Source organism: Pezoporus occidentalis, unplaced genomic scaffold, assembly GCF_034315485.1.
Source record: "Pezoporus occidentalis ecotype Australia unplaced genomic scaffold, CSIRO_AGI_Poc_V1 ctg48, whole genome shotgun sequence".
Lineage (NCBI taxonomy): Eukaryota > Metazoa > Chordata > Aves > Psittaciformes > Psittacidae > Pezoporus > Pezoporus occidentalis.
This window is the reverse complement of record NW_026915813.1, coordinates 497,612-516,537: the sequence shown is the minus strand read 5'-3', so window position 1 is coordinate 516,537 and position 18,926 is coordinate 497,612. Positions and strand designations below refer to the sequence as shown.

The 18,926-nt window shown below is 38.0% G+C and overlaps 1 protein-coding gene across 2 annotated transcripts in view; it reads right to left on the bottom strand.

Moving 5' to 3' along the window:
- Positions 1–18,926, bottom strand: part of JAKMIP1 (janus kinase and microtubule interacting protein 1) — a 139,302-nt gene that overhangs the window by 12,899 nt on the left and 107,477 nt on the right. For both annotated transcript variants that reach the window (XM_062636343.1, XM_062636342.1), the window contains 4 exons: positions 18,125–18,190; positions 14,588–14,656; positions 10,114–10,191; positions 8,367–8,570 (listed from right to left, as the gene is read on the bottom strand). In XM_062636343.1, coding sequence (XP_062492327.1) covers positions 8,367–8,570; positions 10,114–10,191; positions 14,588–14,656; positions 18,125–18,190 — 417 coding nt within the window. The remainder of the gene's footprint in view (positions 1–8,366; positions 8,571–10,113; positions 10,192–14,587; positions 14,657–18,124; positions 18,191–18,926) is intronic.

Here is an 18,926-nt window from a genome sequence, read left to right as displayed (position 1 = left end):
AAAATATGTTCCTTGCCATTCTACTATAGTTGTGAAAGCACAAGGATGTACTAATCAGGAGGTTTAGTAATCACCTTAATAGTTCTTATGACACTCTCTTATTGGATTTACATTCATCAGCAAATCCAAGAAAACAATTTGATAATTTTAGCACAAAGCAGACAAAGAAGGATTTGCTAAGCTGCTTAGAGCCTAGGCTCTCAAATGTTGGAATGATTCAGGTTGATGTACACTCACAGGATAGGCACCATGGATGGACTGTATCAGACATGACCTGTATTTTCAATCTGCAGGTAAGATCTTTAATAATGTGAACAACATAACTATGTTACCTGTATAAATTTAAGCAAAGACGAATATGCCTTTAGCTATTCAAATCACTAACCTGATGGATAAAATCCTTAGTGAAAACATACTATTTTCTTGATTTCTTTTTTAAACTAATGCATTTTAACAGCTGTTTAAAACCTCAACTGTGTTTAAGATACAACTTGCATAGGCAACTGCCACATACATTTACTCACGCTGTTGGATCTGCTACTGTAGGGGATGTGGATTCAGGAATCTGAATATTCCCTTTAGACTCATATTCCTAGAGTGGGTTTTGCATAATGGTCATAAAGAAACAAGCAAGCACACTGTAACAGCATTAGCTCAAGATACTTGGTTTGTTTTTTTTTTTCCATCTTGTTTTAGTTTATGAATAAAAATTTAGTATAAATTTCAGCCAGTTGAATATAATAATAATAGGTAATTTTGGATACATTGTACCTCTCTGATTCTTACCAAGGCCTTTCATTGCATAGCAGGTAAAAATTTCATTCCTTTCTGTGTTCATGGTCTCAACCATTATAATTCAACTAACAGTTACTGAAGTAGAAGAAATGTTAATCTTTATTATGCATTTGTAGTTTATTTGCCTTCCTGAGGAGAACGAACATTTTGGCAGGTGCACTAATGCATTTTTCAGCATATGTATTCAATCACATATTTCTTATTAGTAAAACAGTGAATTTCATAAATACATTTATCTTAAAATAACTAGGATTAATATTTACTAGTAGGCTTGATTTCTTTTTACCACTATGAGTCTTTTAATTTATGCTATAGTAAAACCACATCATACATTGATATCTAACAGAAGAATATCAACAGTCCTATTGTTTTTCATTTGGGGAAAAACTAATTAAAGCCTATTAGACATATCTACCCAGAATTCTCAGTCTGTGTAAACTCAGAAGGCAAAACAAATTCAGCATTTTAAAACTGACTCTGTGACAACCTAGACTCATAATCAAGAAAGAATAAAAAAAGCATAATGTCCATTTATTTAGCATTAAATTTAGATTATTTCACATTCTGATATTTCAATAGCAAATTTCCATATAATACTTAACGTAAGTATGAATTTTGCATATGAAGACACATTTAATCTTCATTTCTGTAACAAACTTCTCAACACTTTCTTTTTTAGATTTACTTTTCCTCAGCTCCCACTGGCCTTTCCTAAGAATCATAGGATATTCAAGACCATAAGATATTTCCTAAGAATCATAGGGTATTCAAGATCATAGGGTATTCAAGACCCTGGCAGCGTTCAAGACCAGGTTGGACGAGCCCTTGGGTGATATGGTTTAGTGTGAGGTGTCCCTTTCCATATGGGGGTTGGAACTTGATGATCTTAAGGTCCTTTCCAACCCTAAATATTCTATGATTCAGGAATTCAGATGTAAGGATTTCAGCATTCAAACTTCAGATGAGTTTCCTTGATTCTAATATCTCTTTAAGGCACACAGCTGCTCTCGGGTATAATCTCAATCATACCTTGTTTAGGACAAAGGGAACAGATATTTTGTAGGTATTATTACACCAGTCCTACTGTAATCACTTATACAGGTGAGTAGCATCACTAAGGAAGTTAGCAAAGCAGGCATGGTTTGATCTGAAGCATAAATATATAGAAAATATACATAACAGAACACTATAAGATGAATATATAGAAATGACTAAAATTAAGTCTCATCTGCTATGCGCGTCATCCGTGGGAAATTACAGAAGTATATTGTGATATTGTCATTATAGCATCAATTTCAAAACGATGCCTTGATATACTGAATATCCACTCCTGCGTGACTAATCAATACTGCAGGTCAACTATGATTAACCTAGTCATGATGTGCTTGATGTATACAGATGACAAGCAGCTATGATATCATACACCTTTAAGAGCAATTCATGCATACAAAAAATGCATTATCAACAGTAATCTATTACATGTTGAAGAGCAAAGCATGGAACATTTCTCAATTGCAAACATTAATAATTGAAAAAAGAATAAAATCACTAGTTGCTCCGTGTATTCTTCTTCATGTACAGTTGTATGCAAACAGCTGGGAATGAGCTTTACTAGCATTTTAACACTTTGGATTTAAACAGACACATTTAAACAGATCATACCTATATAGATTTGGATGTAAAATGATCTGAGACTTTCCACAATTGTTATTGTGTAAGTAACCTTAGCAGTAATACTTCTAACTGCTTTCTAAACGGTGTGACAAAGCTGTGAGGTCTTGACCAAGCCAGCCTCTCTGCACGAGGTAATATGTCAGTGGAGGTGTTGTCTTTAATTTGTCCTCTCTGACACAAGGCAATGGGCCAAAGAGAAGCCAAAGAGGGCAAATTTAAGACAACACCTCCTCATGCCTATCAATGAGGCACACTAAACACAGCATCCTCCCTCTCCTTTTCTCAGGAGCCTTCCCAGTCAAACATGAAACCTTAATAATTCTCCTTGGATGAAAAATAGATGGCCTATCAACCATAACAGATTACACAGCAAAGGGGAGCAGAACAACTGCTTTATTTATCCAAGCTTTACCTGAACATCTGTGGTATATCAAATGGCAAACCTCAGCTTCCTACTTCACACTGGTTATTACTGTATTAATGAATTAATTTATTCAAATGAAGGTTTTCAGGGAAAAAAACAACCAACCAAAAACCAACAACAAAAAAGAACATGCAAAGATACATCTAAATGGCTGAGCCAATATGATCTTACAGATATGATGACATTCAACCCTACAGTTTTGTAAACAAACTACTCTCCCAGTGTGAACAAGGTGTCATACCTATAAGCCACCAGGGAGTTATGTCATCCCCTATACCCTTGTTTGACCTTTAAGCAGTAAGAACTTGGATCTTCAGGTCAGGGACTAAAAAAAGGAATGAAGAAACTTAGTGAAGGAAACTAGTCCAGTGTTTCTCAATTTCAAGCTATATTTATATTTTGACATTTCAGGATGAAAAAAAGACATCACTGCTTCTGTGTTCTCCTTGGTGTCCATAAAAAAAGTGCCTGAGGCATCGCATTTCAAGTGAATCCTTCTCCATGCCAGTGACATAAAGAGGTCAGTTTTGAGTTATACCTGTTCTGTCCTAAAGGATTGTCCTATGTTGGCTTTGAGTAAAACATGCCAATAAAATGGCAACTTCTGCTTGTATTACTAATGAATAGTACAACCTGGTCATAGGAGTAAGTGCTATAGTTTGAAGAAAATATAGTTAAAATATTTACAGCTGTATTCCAACTCTTCAGGATTGGAGTTGCCTTCAGCAACTCAGTATATTTTTGGTTGTTTTCAGCAACAATAGATATATTCAGGACTAGAACTGAAGTGATAATTTGTTTTACTCTGTAAAACAGCTCCACTCAGGAACATTCTAATTCATTAGTATAAAACACCCCCAGCTTAGTACAGTACCACAGTGCAACTCGGAGGAAATATAAGTTTCACAATTTTTGATGATGCAATGAACTAACTGATCTTTTCTATTTCCTTTTTCTTACAATTTCATACGAGTTAATGTTGTGCTGGGTAATTATTGGATTCCTTTAATAAAATCCGTCTCTGACATCCCTTTTGACTGGCAGCAGCCATTTTTGGAAATGAGAGTGTGTCAATCTGCTGTCCTTCAAGGATTTCCTAGCTTCTCTTTCTGTGTAAAATAACTTCAATTAAAATCAGAAAAAAGTCTATTTCTATTATAAATTTTCTTCACATGTGAATACTTCTAAACAGTGCAATTTGAGTTAATCTATCCTAATTTAAAGCCTTGTTCTGATGACTTTACACAGTTTCTTACTGCAGAAGCAGCTACAGTAAAATCGAAAGGAATATATTTCAAGCTAGATCCTACTAGGTTCATATAAATTTTAATTTGACCTTTAGATATTTACTTATTTTAGCTGATAACATAATTACAATATATTTTTAAGGCAATCAAACCAGGATACCATGTGGAATTTTTGTGCTGTTTTTTGAGAGAGCCTTTGGTCTTTTTTGTTTTGGGTTTGGTTTTTGATTTGTTTTTTTTTTTTTTGGGGGTGGGGGAGAAGGTGTGGTTTGGTTTTCTTTGCTTAATTAAGGAGTTAACATCACTACTTCAGAAACATGCTGTATTGCTTGATTTAAAGTGTTTTTTTCTCAGAGATGGTTTTTAGAGCTACACCAACATAATTTTTTCTTTTTAGAAATGGCTTAGCTTATTATACATACAGACATATCTGAAATTAACCTCCTTAACAGTACCTGCTAGTAATGATTTTCTAAAATGCACAGAAGTCATGCTTCTGCATTGACTAAAGCATGAATGTTACTTTTAAATGAAGTCCCATTAAAAATAAATCAGACACTGATTTACAAAGGCTTATAATAACAGTGCGCAGTACAGCGAGACATTTTTGATGGCAATTTATGCAAGAATGGCAGTTGAACTGCACACACCCTATGGCTAGAAGCAAATATCACAAGCTGCTCATGACAGATTTTTAATTAACATATTTTCCTCCTCTAATAGAGAGGATGGTGTAAAGCAAAGCACTTTCTCCGACTTAAATTGAATACTACCAATGAGCTTCAGCTGAGGATCTGTGCCCCAGACCTGCATGTTGCACTTTGTGTTTAATAAAAGTTTGAATGTCTTAGCAAGCAGATCTATTCACACAGTCTATCTAAGTTGAATCCACAGAGGCCTGTTTTCCTTAATACACAATGGGTATACATGGGTAGTTCCACTTTTAGATTCCATTATATTAGTTTAATGAACAATAATAATGAGGGGCTATACGTTGCCAAGATGAATAGACCTACCAATGTAAAACAGGGCCTAACATCCTGAATTATATTTATTTCACTGGAACAAAGTCAATATCTGGTGGGTAAAAATTAGGGCTTTATATCCAGACAAAGCAGAACACATAAAGCAGCACAGACTCACATTTGGACAACAGTTTACCCACTCTTGTGCACATCCCTGTCCCTTTCAGACAGTACATTCCACCAGCTTTGGAAAACCAGCATCTCCCAGGCTAAATCCTCAAAGACCCTGCACAAAGCAGTTCACCAGTAATGAAACCCTGCAGACCTACCGGTAGTGTTTATCACATGTCTTGCCAATCTGCATCCTGCAGTATGGTCAAGGATCATTTACATGTGGAAGGAGAGAACTCCTCCATAATCAGATTTTCTTGGACCCTCATTCTGTATGTCTGACACAGAAACTCTGACTCGGAGAAGGATGTAGCCAGCCAGCTAGGATAAGCAGAGTTGTTATTTTAGAGTCCTTTTATCAGGCTGACTACCTCACCAGACGGTAATAGAAACAAAAAAAACACATCTTCTGGAAGTGACCAAAAAGTCATCAAACTTTAAGAAATTCAGAGAATTTGGAGTCTTTAATATATGGTTTCTGTTTCATGGGAAGTTTGAGAGTGTTTGCAGCAAAGGCATTCTCTATTGGAGAATTGCAGGTCCATCAGGCATCATCATTCTCTGTAACCTTCACTACAGAGAGTAAGAAAGAAGGGTGGTGCTGCTTCTAAAGGCAATGCAGACTGTACAGATACGTCCAGGTCTAGATTACAGTTTTGCCAGAATAAAGCGTAATGGGTGTTTCCTAATGTTACAATGACAGCAAAACCTCTGGTGGCCATAAATGTAAAAGGAAAAGAGTGAATTCGTTTAATATAGCGTCTATGGATGTAGTCCATTTAGAACAGCTTCATCCATACATTAGGATTCTCTCAACACAATTATGGCTTTGTTTGTGTAGCACTCAGCTTCTGTCCTCAACCCGTGTGGACGAATGTAATCCTGTGAGAGTTAGTCCTGTGACACTATGATCCATGCTAGGGTTTCCTGCTTGATTGTTTTTAAGGCATACACATTTGCATACTACTATTAGGTTATCAGTGTTGACCATTGGCCCCATAACAATCCACAAATACAACCTTCAAAAATAACAACTGAGAAGAAACTGAGCAAAGCATTTCAAATGTGGTTTCCCACATCCCAGGCAAATTAACTGGCATCTTTGCCCACTGGGGTTTGGTTTTTTATTGTCTACTACAGTGGGTTAAAAATAGATGACTAAAATGCTTAGCTCCTTTTTAAACAGTAGAATATCATTTAATGTGTCCTGCAGGGCTGTAACATTGGCATGTCTAATGAGATGGGCACAATATAAAACTCTAATGGCACACTATAAAATATATTTGGAGACAGATACATAAACATCCAAGGCTAATGAGGCTACCTTTATAGTAACATTTTTGGTTAGGGCAGGAGTGAAGTTTTCTTCCACACTCATCATATTTAGCTTTATGATGTGGAACAATCTGTGAATACATGAACTGGACTCAAACTGAAGATGTCCTCCAGAAGTGCACCTGAACTGCTCTGAGAGGGAGCAGTCCACGGGGACCAAACGGAACACAGTCCAGATTACACTCCTGATATGTGCATAGTATTGATTTTGAGTCCTCAGGAACAACCTTTTCCCTTCACAAATCTATGCCTAGTTTTCCTTCCTATGTGCCAATACTATGTGAGTCCAGCTGCACAGGTGTCTCCCAAAAATGCACTCCAACAAGGGTTACAAGAAGGTCCTAGCCAAACAGTGTCAAGCTTTATGTGTGGTAGAAGCAAAGGACCAAACTGTATATAGTCTGATGTAAAAAACTGAAAATGTTTATTATTTAGATGCACAGGCATGAGTCAACACACATCATCATTCTTATACCCACTAAATGTCACTGAAAAGCACGGCGTTATTGTTCTGAGCAAAACACTGACAGCCTGGCTAGCAAAATGGACTGCCTAAGAGACTATCAACAAAAACCCATTCTCACTAATTAGCTACACTAATAACACTAAGCTAATGACTTCTGGTTCTATCTTTATTTAACAAATTGCATATATTTACTCTCCCCCTCTGACATTTTTAGAGACAGCTGCTGTCTACCTTCTACAGCTTTCTCTTCACCATTGCTTATCTGACACCCATTAAAAGAATTCATGTCCTGATCTCAGTGTTACGTGTTCTAAACCAAAGGAACATAGTGAAGGAATAGAGAAAGGAGACCTGAATGAAGTCAGTACACAACTCTAACACTGGCACCACAAGCCGATAAAGCTGGAGACAGTTTTTTTTACAAGGGTGTTTAGCGAGGGGTTTAATACAAGGGGTGATGGCTTTAAACTGAAAAAAGGGTAGATTTAGATTAGATATAAGGAAGAAATTCTTTACTATGAGGGTGCAGCTTCCAGAGGTTGCTGTAAAGAGGAACCAAAATCCTTAGGAACAATGATTTTGGCTAGAATAATTAACATCCTGAGAAATGCAACTCTCTTCTTTCCATGAATATTTGCACAGAAAAACTAGCAATCCTACCAATGGTAAATAATTACCATTCTTCCATAGGGCAGGACCTTGCCTTACTTCAGGTTGCCAATATTTGTCCTTAAGAAAGTGATTTAGACAGACAAGTCTTTTCTGAACTAATTTAAACATGGGAAGGCTTGTGAATGGCCTTTTAAAAAACTTCCTGGTTTGTTTGGGGTTTTATTTGGGGGGTGTAGTTCTTTTGTTTTTTATATAAAAGATTTCACAACTAGCTAAAAGAAGTAAAGGGGAGTGGGAGGGATATAAAACCTGGACTCCTGTAACTGCTGCTCCTGCATTTCCTCTTTTCGTACCTTTTCACTCTCTTAAAATGTTCCATTTGTGTTTTTCTAATTTAAGCCTTAAACTTGCAATAAGCTCCCCTTGGAGTCCTGTGGAAGACTGTGTGGTTGTACACACATGAAACAGATGGCGCAACAGGACCTTGCAGTGAGACAGTGACTCGTTTTGTGTTCCACGCCCAGCGCAGCCGGGTCCTCAACTCCTTGACACAGGAGCAGTACAAATAGACTAAGCGTAACTCAACAAGGTGAGGGTGAAGCGATGCTGTTGAATGGGCAGTGGTGGCAACCACAGAGGTAACACCAACAAGGGGATAGAGAGAGAACCAGGATTACCTGCTGTGCCTGCTGCAGCAGCTCCATTCGCTCGTGCAAGATCTGGCTGTCAAACTCACGGCTCTGCCTCAGGATCTGCCGCCGCACCTTCTCCACTGCAGCTCGCAAATCCTCCCTCTGGGCTTCAGTCAGCGACTCGCTTGCCCACCTTCCTGGATCCTGCTGCAGGGCATTATACAGCGTGGCTTCCAGCTCCTGGATTTTCTAATGCAACCCAAATCACATATAGACAGGCTGCCATTTGAATCCAGCAAGCAAATGACCCACCAACAGCTAGAGGAGAAGGCTAGCAAGTGAAGCCTTAGGCAGGAGGGAATGACAGACACAGACAGGTAGACAGAAAGCAGCAGTTGTGAGCAGTGAGGAGCATTCCACAAAGAGTGCATGTAGCGTCCCAGCACTGATTTACACCCAGGTGATGCTTCCCATTCTAGTAAATGATTGATTTCTATTATTTAAGAAAGAATGAGATGACAGTTCTGCATTCAATACCTGATAAAACCCCAACTACTGATACAGAACATTACAAAATTAATACAAACTAACAGATTTCCTTCAACTGCAACTGAATTGTTAAGCTATCCTGTAAAATATAAAGCCCTCAGGGAGAACTGTGAAAAACAGAAATCTTACTGTCTTCCTCTCTCTGGCCCTACTATCCTGCGATCCTTTCCTCAATGTCTACGTGACTGGCTCAGTTCCAAGTTGTCATCAGCAATGAAGAGGAACACTAATCCCTCATCAGTCTCTTGCCATTTGTCAGATTGCTAACCAGATTCTCATGCACTGACCAAAAGAGCGGGACTTGCAAAGCAGAGAGCACAGGAAAACTTCACATTCGCATGGAGAACTGTATTCCCAAGAGTAAAAGAAGAAAGGTATCATGGCAGTGATTCCTGATAATTTGGGTTAGTATGATGCTATTAAAAAAACAGCATCCAGACTGACAATACTTGGATCAAGAACATCTGACATCATCCATTTAGCCCTCATATCACCTTTGTGAGGTAGGTAATTCTATCCATATTAGTGATGCATAAACAGCTGCACAGAGAGGTTAAATGGCTTGCCCAAGGTCAAAGTGCTAGAAATAGAGCCTGCTTGCTTTTAGTTCTGTTATCTTCTCTGAGCACTAGACCCTGCTTCTTTTCTGAAGACATTTTCCTCATAAGAGATATTTACAAAGTATAAATAATTCTTCAGGAATTTTCATTTCCTGAAGTCCCGTTATGAACAAAGTTGGGTGTGCAGTTTCACCAGTTTGCAATCGTCGCTTAGCCTGAGAGGAGGCAAGGTTGCAGCTTCCCTTTTGAAAACTAGTAAGGTTGAATAAGACCACACAGGGAGGAATGGCATAGGAACAGCAGGCATTCCCAACTTAAGATAGGAGGTTAGCAGCAGTAATATTTACAAATGTTTAGGGAAAAGCAGTATTGGAAAAGTTCTGACTATAATTTCTGGTGCGTTTTATCAGTCATGGTTTTGTGGACACATAAACCAGCACTTCCCATTGCAGATGAACTAACAATATGTTCACATATTTTAGAATAAAAAAATGCATTGGAAAAACATTACACTTTGAAATACTATAATCCATTTCCTAAGTCTTCATGTAAGTAATATTTGATGTCCTATTCTGGCAGAAAAAGAAATCAATTAAAAAAGAACCTTATTTATAATTAAAAAAGAAAACCTGTATTATATCAAATCTTTTCAAACATGAACATGTAATGACTTCTTCTCCTACCATGTATGCCTGGTCCAGAGCTTGTTTCCTGTAGTCGAGTTCTTCCTCTAAATAACCCTTCTGTTTACTGAACAGGTCCTGAGCAATAATAAAAACAACGAAGTGTTTGTTCTTTATCCTAATTCGTGAAGAACCATAAATGCCATTATTTTTATGTGAACTTTCCCTTGAAAGCAAAAAAATATGTATAGCCAATGACCACATTCATCCTGAGTATATTTGGAATATCAAATTTACAGTATTAGTACTTAAAATGCACGTATAATATTAGCGAGTTGTACCTAGATAGCATTGACCTGCAGTGTACAAACCTGCCTTGACCTGACAGAAGTGCACACAACAGCTGAAAGGTGAATAGGAATGTGAATGCATGTGTTCAATAGCCATAACTTGCATGGAGCAGGCCAAGGGAAAGAAGAGAGAAACACAAGTGAGGACAGTTCATGGCTTTTCTGACAATGTCCAATGTGTACCCTCAAAGAAATCATGGGGTGAACCCTATTCTGCATTGTCTAGTGTGTTCTTCTAGGGAGGAAACCAGAACATGCAGGGCCACGGCTGGGTTCTGCAGCTGCACTCCCCAACACAGTACTGAAACAGCTGAAGGAAGAAAGAAACAGTTCTCAACTTGTGAAGGCAGGAAGCCAATTTGAAACAGGTAAAGTGAGGCTCAGAGAGGTTAAGTGACTAGCTAGAGAGCGGAAGAAGTTTTCCAGGTACCTAGGATTTAGAGGGATTTTTCGCTTTTGTTTTTAAAAGTAAAACCCACTAACTTTCACAGGTTTTTATATACATGTATATGTATGTAAACATAGAAAAAACATAAAACTAATATATAGCTAAATATAAACATCTAAAATATTTCTATAGTTTTTATACATACACACACATACATATATATACAAACACAGACTCAGATTTCAGTAAATTCAACATTCAAAAGCATAACATTGCAAGACAGTGGCGGACATTTGAACAGTTGTCTGAGTTGTCAAGCAAGAACTGACTAGTGATAGTGCTCTTACAAAACATGCCTTGAGAGTGTTTTGAGTGGTAGTAAGTAGAATTTAAAATAGTTATTTGATTTGATTTTCTTTCAATGCAGGTTTTCATGCTCAAAAAATTCAGTAGTAGACCAGAAAGCAGAGAAGCCCTGTGATGTAATCTATCATTTTCCAGTTCTTTTTTCTATTTAACAAACTCCTGCATTTCTTCAACATATAGAATAAATGTCAAAGTAAATACATAGAGTTCTTAAGATGATTAATTGTAGGTTTTATTAACAGTACAGAAAAATGTCGCTGGTCTGGTGAGTTTTATTATATATTATTTTATTTATTTTGGAAGGCAGACACAGGGACTGTGAGATGACGACCCCAGGCGCACTGTAGGAGAGGGTCTGGTTCAAGGCCATCTTAAAAATCTGAACATACACAATTCCATGGGTCCTGATGAAATCCATCCACGGGTCCTGAAGGAGCTGGCGAATGAAGTTGCTAAGCTGCTGGCCATCACATTTGAGAAATCATGGCAGTCAGCTCCCGACAACTGGTAAAAGGGAAATATAACCCCCATTTTCAAGAAGGGGAAAATGGATGACCTGGGGAATTACAGACCAGTCAGTCTCACCTCTGTGCCTGGCAAAATCCTGGAGCAGATTCTCCTGGATGGCATGCTAAGGCACATGAAAATCAACAAGGTGCTTGGTGACAGCCAGCATGGCTTCACTAACAGGAAATCCTGCCTGACCAATTTGGTGGCCTTCTATGATGGGGCTACAGAACTGATGGACAGGGGTAGAACAGTTGATGTCATCTACCTGGACTTGTGCAAAGCATTCGACACTGTCCCACATGACATCCTTGTCTCTAAATTGGAGTGACATCGATTTGATGGATGGACCACCCGGTTGATACGTGGGAGGGAAGGAATGCCATCCAGAGGGACCTTGTCACGCTTGTGAGGTGGGCTGGTGCCAACCTCATGAAGTTTAACCATGTCAAGTGCAAGGTCCTACACCTGGGTTGGAGCAATCCCAGGCACAGCTACAGGTTGGGCAGAGAAGAGATTCAGAGCAGCCCTGCGGAGAAGGACTTGGGGGTGTTGGATGATGAGAAAATGAACATGAGCCGGCTTCAGTGTGCGCTCGCAGCCCAGAAAGCCAACCGTATCCTGGGCTGCATCAAAAGGAGCGTGACCAGCAGGTCAAAGGAGGTGATCCTGCCCCTCTACTCTGCTCTCATGAGACCTCACTTGAAGTATTGTGTGCAGTTCTGGGGTCCTCAACATAAAAAGGACATGGAATTGTTGGAACAAGTCCATAAGAGGCCACGAGGATGATCAGGGGACTGGAGCACCTCCCGTATGAAGACAGGCTGAGGAAGTTGGAGCTGTTCAGCCTGGAGAAGAGAAGGCTGCGTGGAGACCTCATAGCAGCCTTCCAGGATCTGAAGGGGGCCTATAGGGATGCTGGGAAGGGACTCTTCATTAGGGACTGTAGTGACAGGACAAGGGGTAACAGGTTAAAATTTAAACAGGGGAAGTTTAGATTGGATATAAGGAGGAAATTCTTTCCTGTTAGGATGGTGAGGCACTGGAATGGGTTTCCCAAGGAAGCTGTGAATGCTCCATCCCTGGCGGTGTTCAAGTCCAGGTTGGAGAAAGCCTTGGGTGGCGTGGTTTAGTGTGAGGTGTCCCTGCCCATGGCAGGGTGGTTGGAACTGGATGATCTTAAGGTCCTTTCCAACCCTAACTATTCTATGATTCTATATGTGATTTCACCAAATCCACTTATTTAGCCAAAATCTACCTTCAGACATGTACATTTAGGGATCTGTTGCTATTATAGGCATTTTAGAATATGATACTTCAGGGGTTGGTTGAGAATGACAGGGGTCTGTAGCAGGTCCTGTAGGATATATTTCTCAGCCCTTTGCAGACATCTTCAAAACTCTGAAGAATGTAATATGGCATTAGACATCATGCTTATGCAATTGAATCCCACTTTGACTACCACTGTGGCATCATTTTCTTATGTGGATTGCAGCAACAGCTGTATGGCTGTTGTAAAGATGCAATACCACAGTCCACTGTGTAACGCACAGTAAAGGATAGGCCTGATCCCAGTGTGCTTACAAGTGTCTGACACCAGAGAAGCAGACTGGTTTGTCCAAGGCTATAGAGAGGGTCAGAGCTACCAGCAGATCCCAGAATAGTAAATCAGCTGCCCTGATCATGTTGCTTCTCAAAAAGCTATTGTAAAAGCTGGCCACAAAGAAGCAAGAGGGAAGGACACAAGAATAGGATCTCAATCTCTTAACATGGTTTCAAGGACAGCTAAACCAGTGGTCAGCACTTCTAAAAGTGTTATGCTAGAATATTGTTTCTAAACTACTTTCACAATTGAATGGTTTATTGGCAATGCAGACTTTCAGATTGCATTGCTACAGAAATGCAGAACTACTTAGAGGAAGACTTGAAAATATCACAGATAATAAATGGGAAGATAATAAACCAAGTTAGAAAGAAACTGCTGTTTTCCAAATCCTTTTATAAAAGAGTCCAGTACTTGTGGGCACTTTCCCTCTCCAAAACATTTGCATTTTTGCATAACAAGAGTTTACAATAGATAAATACTAAGTGTGGAAAGGATCATATCTATTTTAAAGTAAAACCAGTATGACAGTCTACACTCAACAGAGACCACAGTCTGAGCACTGCTCTTTTAATTGTGGCCCAAATAGGCACTTCTTCAGTGTTCGTGGGCAAATCACTTAACCTCCCTGGCCCAGTTTTTCATTCTTTAAGAAGAATGTAATGCTGATTGCTTATCTGCCTGTAAAAGGTGTGGCAAGGATTAATCAGTATTTTTAAAGCCATTTGAAGATGAAAAGCACATGCATGTTAAACCAATAAAACCAAACACTCATTCCAAACACTCATGGTTCAACATATGGAAAAATAAGGTCAGTATTACATTAATTTTGTTACGCAAGACAGAACTGCTTTTGAGAAAACATTCTGGTTTTAAGTATGAAGACCTTGGGGCAAGAAAGGACATCTGGAGTAAGAGGTCTCTACAACACATCAAGAAGCTGAATAATAGAAAGTGAAGGAATAGCCTTGGCAGTTTTACTGACATGACCCCAAAAATAAAAAGATGATGCTGTTGCCAGGCAAATTAATACACAAAGCACAAGGACAATTTCACACCATTTGGTTAAAATGCTCTATAAAGCTATGCCTTTGTGCCCGAATGTGTATATAATTTGCTATTTTTGTTCTATGTAGGTTGGACAGTTCCCTCCTAGCCCAAAGAATACAAACAAATGGTTCTAGAACCTCTTGCCTATTTTACCATGAAGCAATCTCTATTAAGCAGAGAAAGGCAGCAAGTCAACCTTTGAGTAACTTTATAAACACTCCCTTGAGATGAGTTTTAGCTAAATGAATTACATTTTTAGTTATTCCTTACCTTTTCATTCTCCAGGTCTAACATCTTCTGTGTCAGTGCAGCTTCTGTCCCCTCTATCTGTTTTAGCCACTACATGAACACAGCAGTGTGAAGAGGAAAAAATAAAAAAGAAAAAAGAAAGAGCTTTTAAAAAATGTGCATTGAACATTTTGCAAGTTTGTTGCCATCACTCCGAGGCATTTGCTTCCCCCTTACTATCTATTCACTTTGAAGTTACACATGAATAAGCAGGTTATAAAAACATAGCCAGAATGGAGGACTGCAGAAACATACTAAAGTAACATATGGAGGTTGTTTTCCTACAATAAACTATTTTCCCCCTGTAAAGTTGAAGGTACAAAATAGAGTTGGGGCAAGAATGCAAAATAAACCTGATTGTTTTCAGTTTGGTATACTCAGTGCTGCTTTGCCTGATTTGCAAAACCACCATATGGCTTCAGGGCATCAGTCCTACATTTCTCTAGCTGGCAATTTAAACAAAAGACAAGGTAGCAAACTTGATCCTTCGTTTTGCAGTCTGCTGCACCTTTTGTGGGAAGAGGCTCACTTCTAAAACAACAGTAATGTAGAGGGAAAAATGAAATGGACAGACAGATGGAAGTTCATGCAGTGGCTGCTGAGAATCCCTTACCATTCAGGTGGTAAACAAAGCCATCAGAATGAAGAAGAATGGCCATTGCATTCCAAAAGCAAAATTACATATTGTAATGGCTAAATATATGTACACAAGGTTATTGCTTAATTACTATCCATCACTAGGATTATACTAATATTCAGCATTTAACTTCATAGGAATGAATAGGAATGCTCAGTTCTGACTTGCTTTATTTCATTTCCTTGTTGGTCTGCTTACTAACATTAGATTATTCCTATTTATTTTAATTCTTTTTGTAAGGTTGCAGATAACCTTTTTTAATTTAGCATTCTGGTGGATTGAGTTCAGACTCAAAAAAATTAATGACATGTATTTTATTTTTGTTTTAACAAAGATTTAGATTGGAATCTGCAAACATAAGTTTACAAATAAGCAAAATGTGAATTCATTTTGGACCTTCCATTACTCAAGAGACTGGAGGATAAAAATGGAAACTGTTTTTATCTATTTAGTAGCTTTGTGCAGAGCTATGAAAAGTGAACAGGAACACCATATTCCCCAGTGATTGTATATTCATCATCTTTCTTTTCTTCATTTTGAAGGTAACAGACTGAAGATATTGCTAAGGAATGCCTCATCGCTAGTAAAGGAGTCAGCAATACAGTGAGCATTCTGAACCGTTGAAATCAGTAGAATGGGAAGTCTTCATCATCTCTCACAGCTACCCTCTATATTTGCAAATAAGTGTTTATTTACAAGAATTAGAGGTCTAATTTTATTTTAAGGTATGAACGATATGCAAAACTAAAGGCTGATTCTAATCTTCTTTGCCTGTAAACCTTTCTGGAACCAAAGACAAGAAAGAGACAACCATGTATTTTAGGAGTTAGTTGTAATCAGTCCTAGCATTCAAAATAAGCTTCTGGAATTGTGCCAGCAGAACCCAGAAACTTTCCTTGCCTGGCAGCTTTATTTCCAAAAGATCAATTCTGGTGGCCAAGTGTAATGGATGTGATCTAAATAATCACTGACTGTGATTAATTAGCACATGTGAACATAACTATTACAAAGTCTATGTCTGTAATACCAAAATATCTTACTATGAGATTATTATACATGATAGTTTATTGTAATTAAGACACTATAGGAATGCACAAGAAGAGCTGTCTGGCCCTTATTTAAAGGGACACCTGAGATGGTTACCTTACTCTGGAGGAGGCAGCGGAGGTGCTTTAAATTTCCTTTAATCCAAATTCAGTATATGCATCCAATACAATTTATGTTAAAACAATTATCCAGTCTTACTTAGCAGATTTTGTCTGATTTTTTTTTTTCTGTATTATGAAATGTGGTATTGTGTTCATTTTATTAAGGACAGCATAAGGCTGGTTTCTGTTATCCTGTCTTTTGGTAAACTTTGGACACAGTAGTTATTGAGAAACTCAGAGCCATTTGATTAGCTTGTACCTTAAACGTACACCAGGAAAAACAGGAAAAGGCTTCCTGCTTCTCAGAGTATCCTCTTGATTGAATTTGTTATCAGCTTGGATTTATCAGGTTACTGTGAGGGACTTTGCAAAAACCCACAGATAACACAAACTATTTTCATCTCGTTCTTTAAATGTCATCTATTTACCTATACAAAAAAAACCCTGAAATCTCCATTTTGCTGATGGAGCGTTCAATTTCTGTAGTAACCAGATTATCTGATAAAATCACAAAAATTTTGTTAAGACAAATTAGGAACCTTTGTCAAATGGAAAAAAAAAAGAAGAAAAAGAGTGTAGTTAAACTATAAACCAATTTTACCATAAAAAAACAAAGCCTCCACTGTAATTGTATGCTTCTATTCATTTAAGGAAACGTTTCAGCTGCCAAAGCTTCCAGTCCCTTACTGCTGTGATTAGTTGGTACTGGAAATAATTTATAGATTACAAGGTCTATGCTCTATTCTGCACCACTCTTACAAAAATTAAACAAACTCCCTAATCCCAGTTGTACTTTCTGCACAAGCATTAACTGACTGGAGCAATAATAAACTAATCCAGTTCCTGAAGTGTGGCCACTAGCTCAGCTTTGTGTACGGGGCCTGTGATCATCACCTCCTCATTTTAATGCTATAAAGCAATTAAAAGTATAGGGATTTTAACACTTTTCCTTATTTTAATTTTGTTTATATTAATTAGTCACTTAAAATCAATGATTATGAAATTACCTAATTTAGATTATCTCCATTAAGGTATTTGTGTAAGTAGATAATCAAAAGTATAACACTTGAGGCAATTATTAGAAAATGCTCAAGTTTTAATTTTAAAGTTCTGATTCTGAATTTGAAAAAAAATGTATCTAGGAAAGATTTAATAGAAGCCTATGAAAAGGACAGACAAGGCTTATTCTGATTAAAGAGGAGAGTTCTAAATGTCGTCTTTAGTCATATACAGATTTTATTCTCTGTAATGGAGAGAGTCATGCAGAAGTAAGTGACCCGACTGACTACCTATCTTGTACAAACTGCTTCTTTGCTGTCTATAAGATCTCTAACTTACAGAGGAAAGGAACACAGGAGCTTTTTCAGTCGTACAAAGAAATAAACTCAAACTGGACCATGGGTGTAGGACTTGCAGAGGACATCACAGCACCCTGTTCCTGTAGAGCTGAGGACACTGGCACTTCTGAGAATTAAGTATCTTTTGTCAAGTGTCTTCTTAGTACTTTATGCTAAGGGAATGTCTCCAGCACATGTTTCCATTTTTAAATTGTGTTTATTTTGTAAGTTTGATTTTACCTCAAGACATCACAATCCCAACAGTCATGTAAGGATGAATACTTGCTCCAATCCAGACAACCTGAAGAGAAAAGTCATGCTTCCCTGGCACAATTATGTGATATCTTGAAAGACATGGTCAGCCTTTAGACAAAGAAAAATCTTTAATGAATTCTACCTTTTCACACAGGGAAAGCACAGTCCCAGCTTGGATTATTGCAACCTGTTCTTCATTTCTCAAATTCTAAAATACAAAAAGATGCATTTTAATTGGATTTTAAATTCATCCTTTAACACAGCAATAAATTTAACTGTACTTGAAAGAATAGATCAGCTGTAACATTTAGGATTTTATTTCAGTACACCACTCCCCATAACACTTTTCAAATGGTTCATTATTCAGTGAAAATGAACTGGTTTCTGACAGGGCTTTTGAAATTTCTATTTATCTTCCCTCCCCCAGGGCAGAAAAATGCCTGTTCACTGGAATATAGCCCTGCAGCAAGTGAACCACCCCCTCATGCACTTCAGAGCTAGGCTTCCCACTAATGAAAGCAATGCAAAGAAAGAGCAAGCACCACAGAAACCTCCACAGAACTTTCAACATAAAAAAAGTAAATCTAGATCTTAAAATTAGTATTATAAAGACCTAAAACTGCTGTTAAAGCTACCTAGAAACTGGACCCAACTCCATGGATGTTTCTGTCCCAACTGCATGACCAGGACTTTATGATTTATTTGGCAATAGACGGGAAAGAAAGGGAAGAAGTTATCCTTGTCCTTTCTTCCACAAAATCCACTCCTGGCAGAAGCATCTTTCACAGTAATAGGTGATACTACTACTTCTCAAGAGGGAAACTTCAGGAATAACTTGGTCTGGCTTTGTCTTAGTTATGATTTTTCTCCCCTAACTTGTATTTTTTCCTTTGCCTCCTACAGTGCTTTTTTTCCACGTCATTCAGCTAAAATCAAATCCTCCC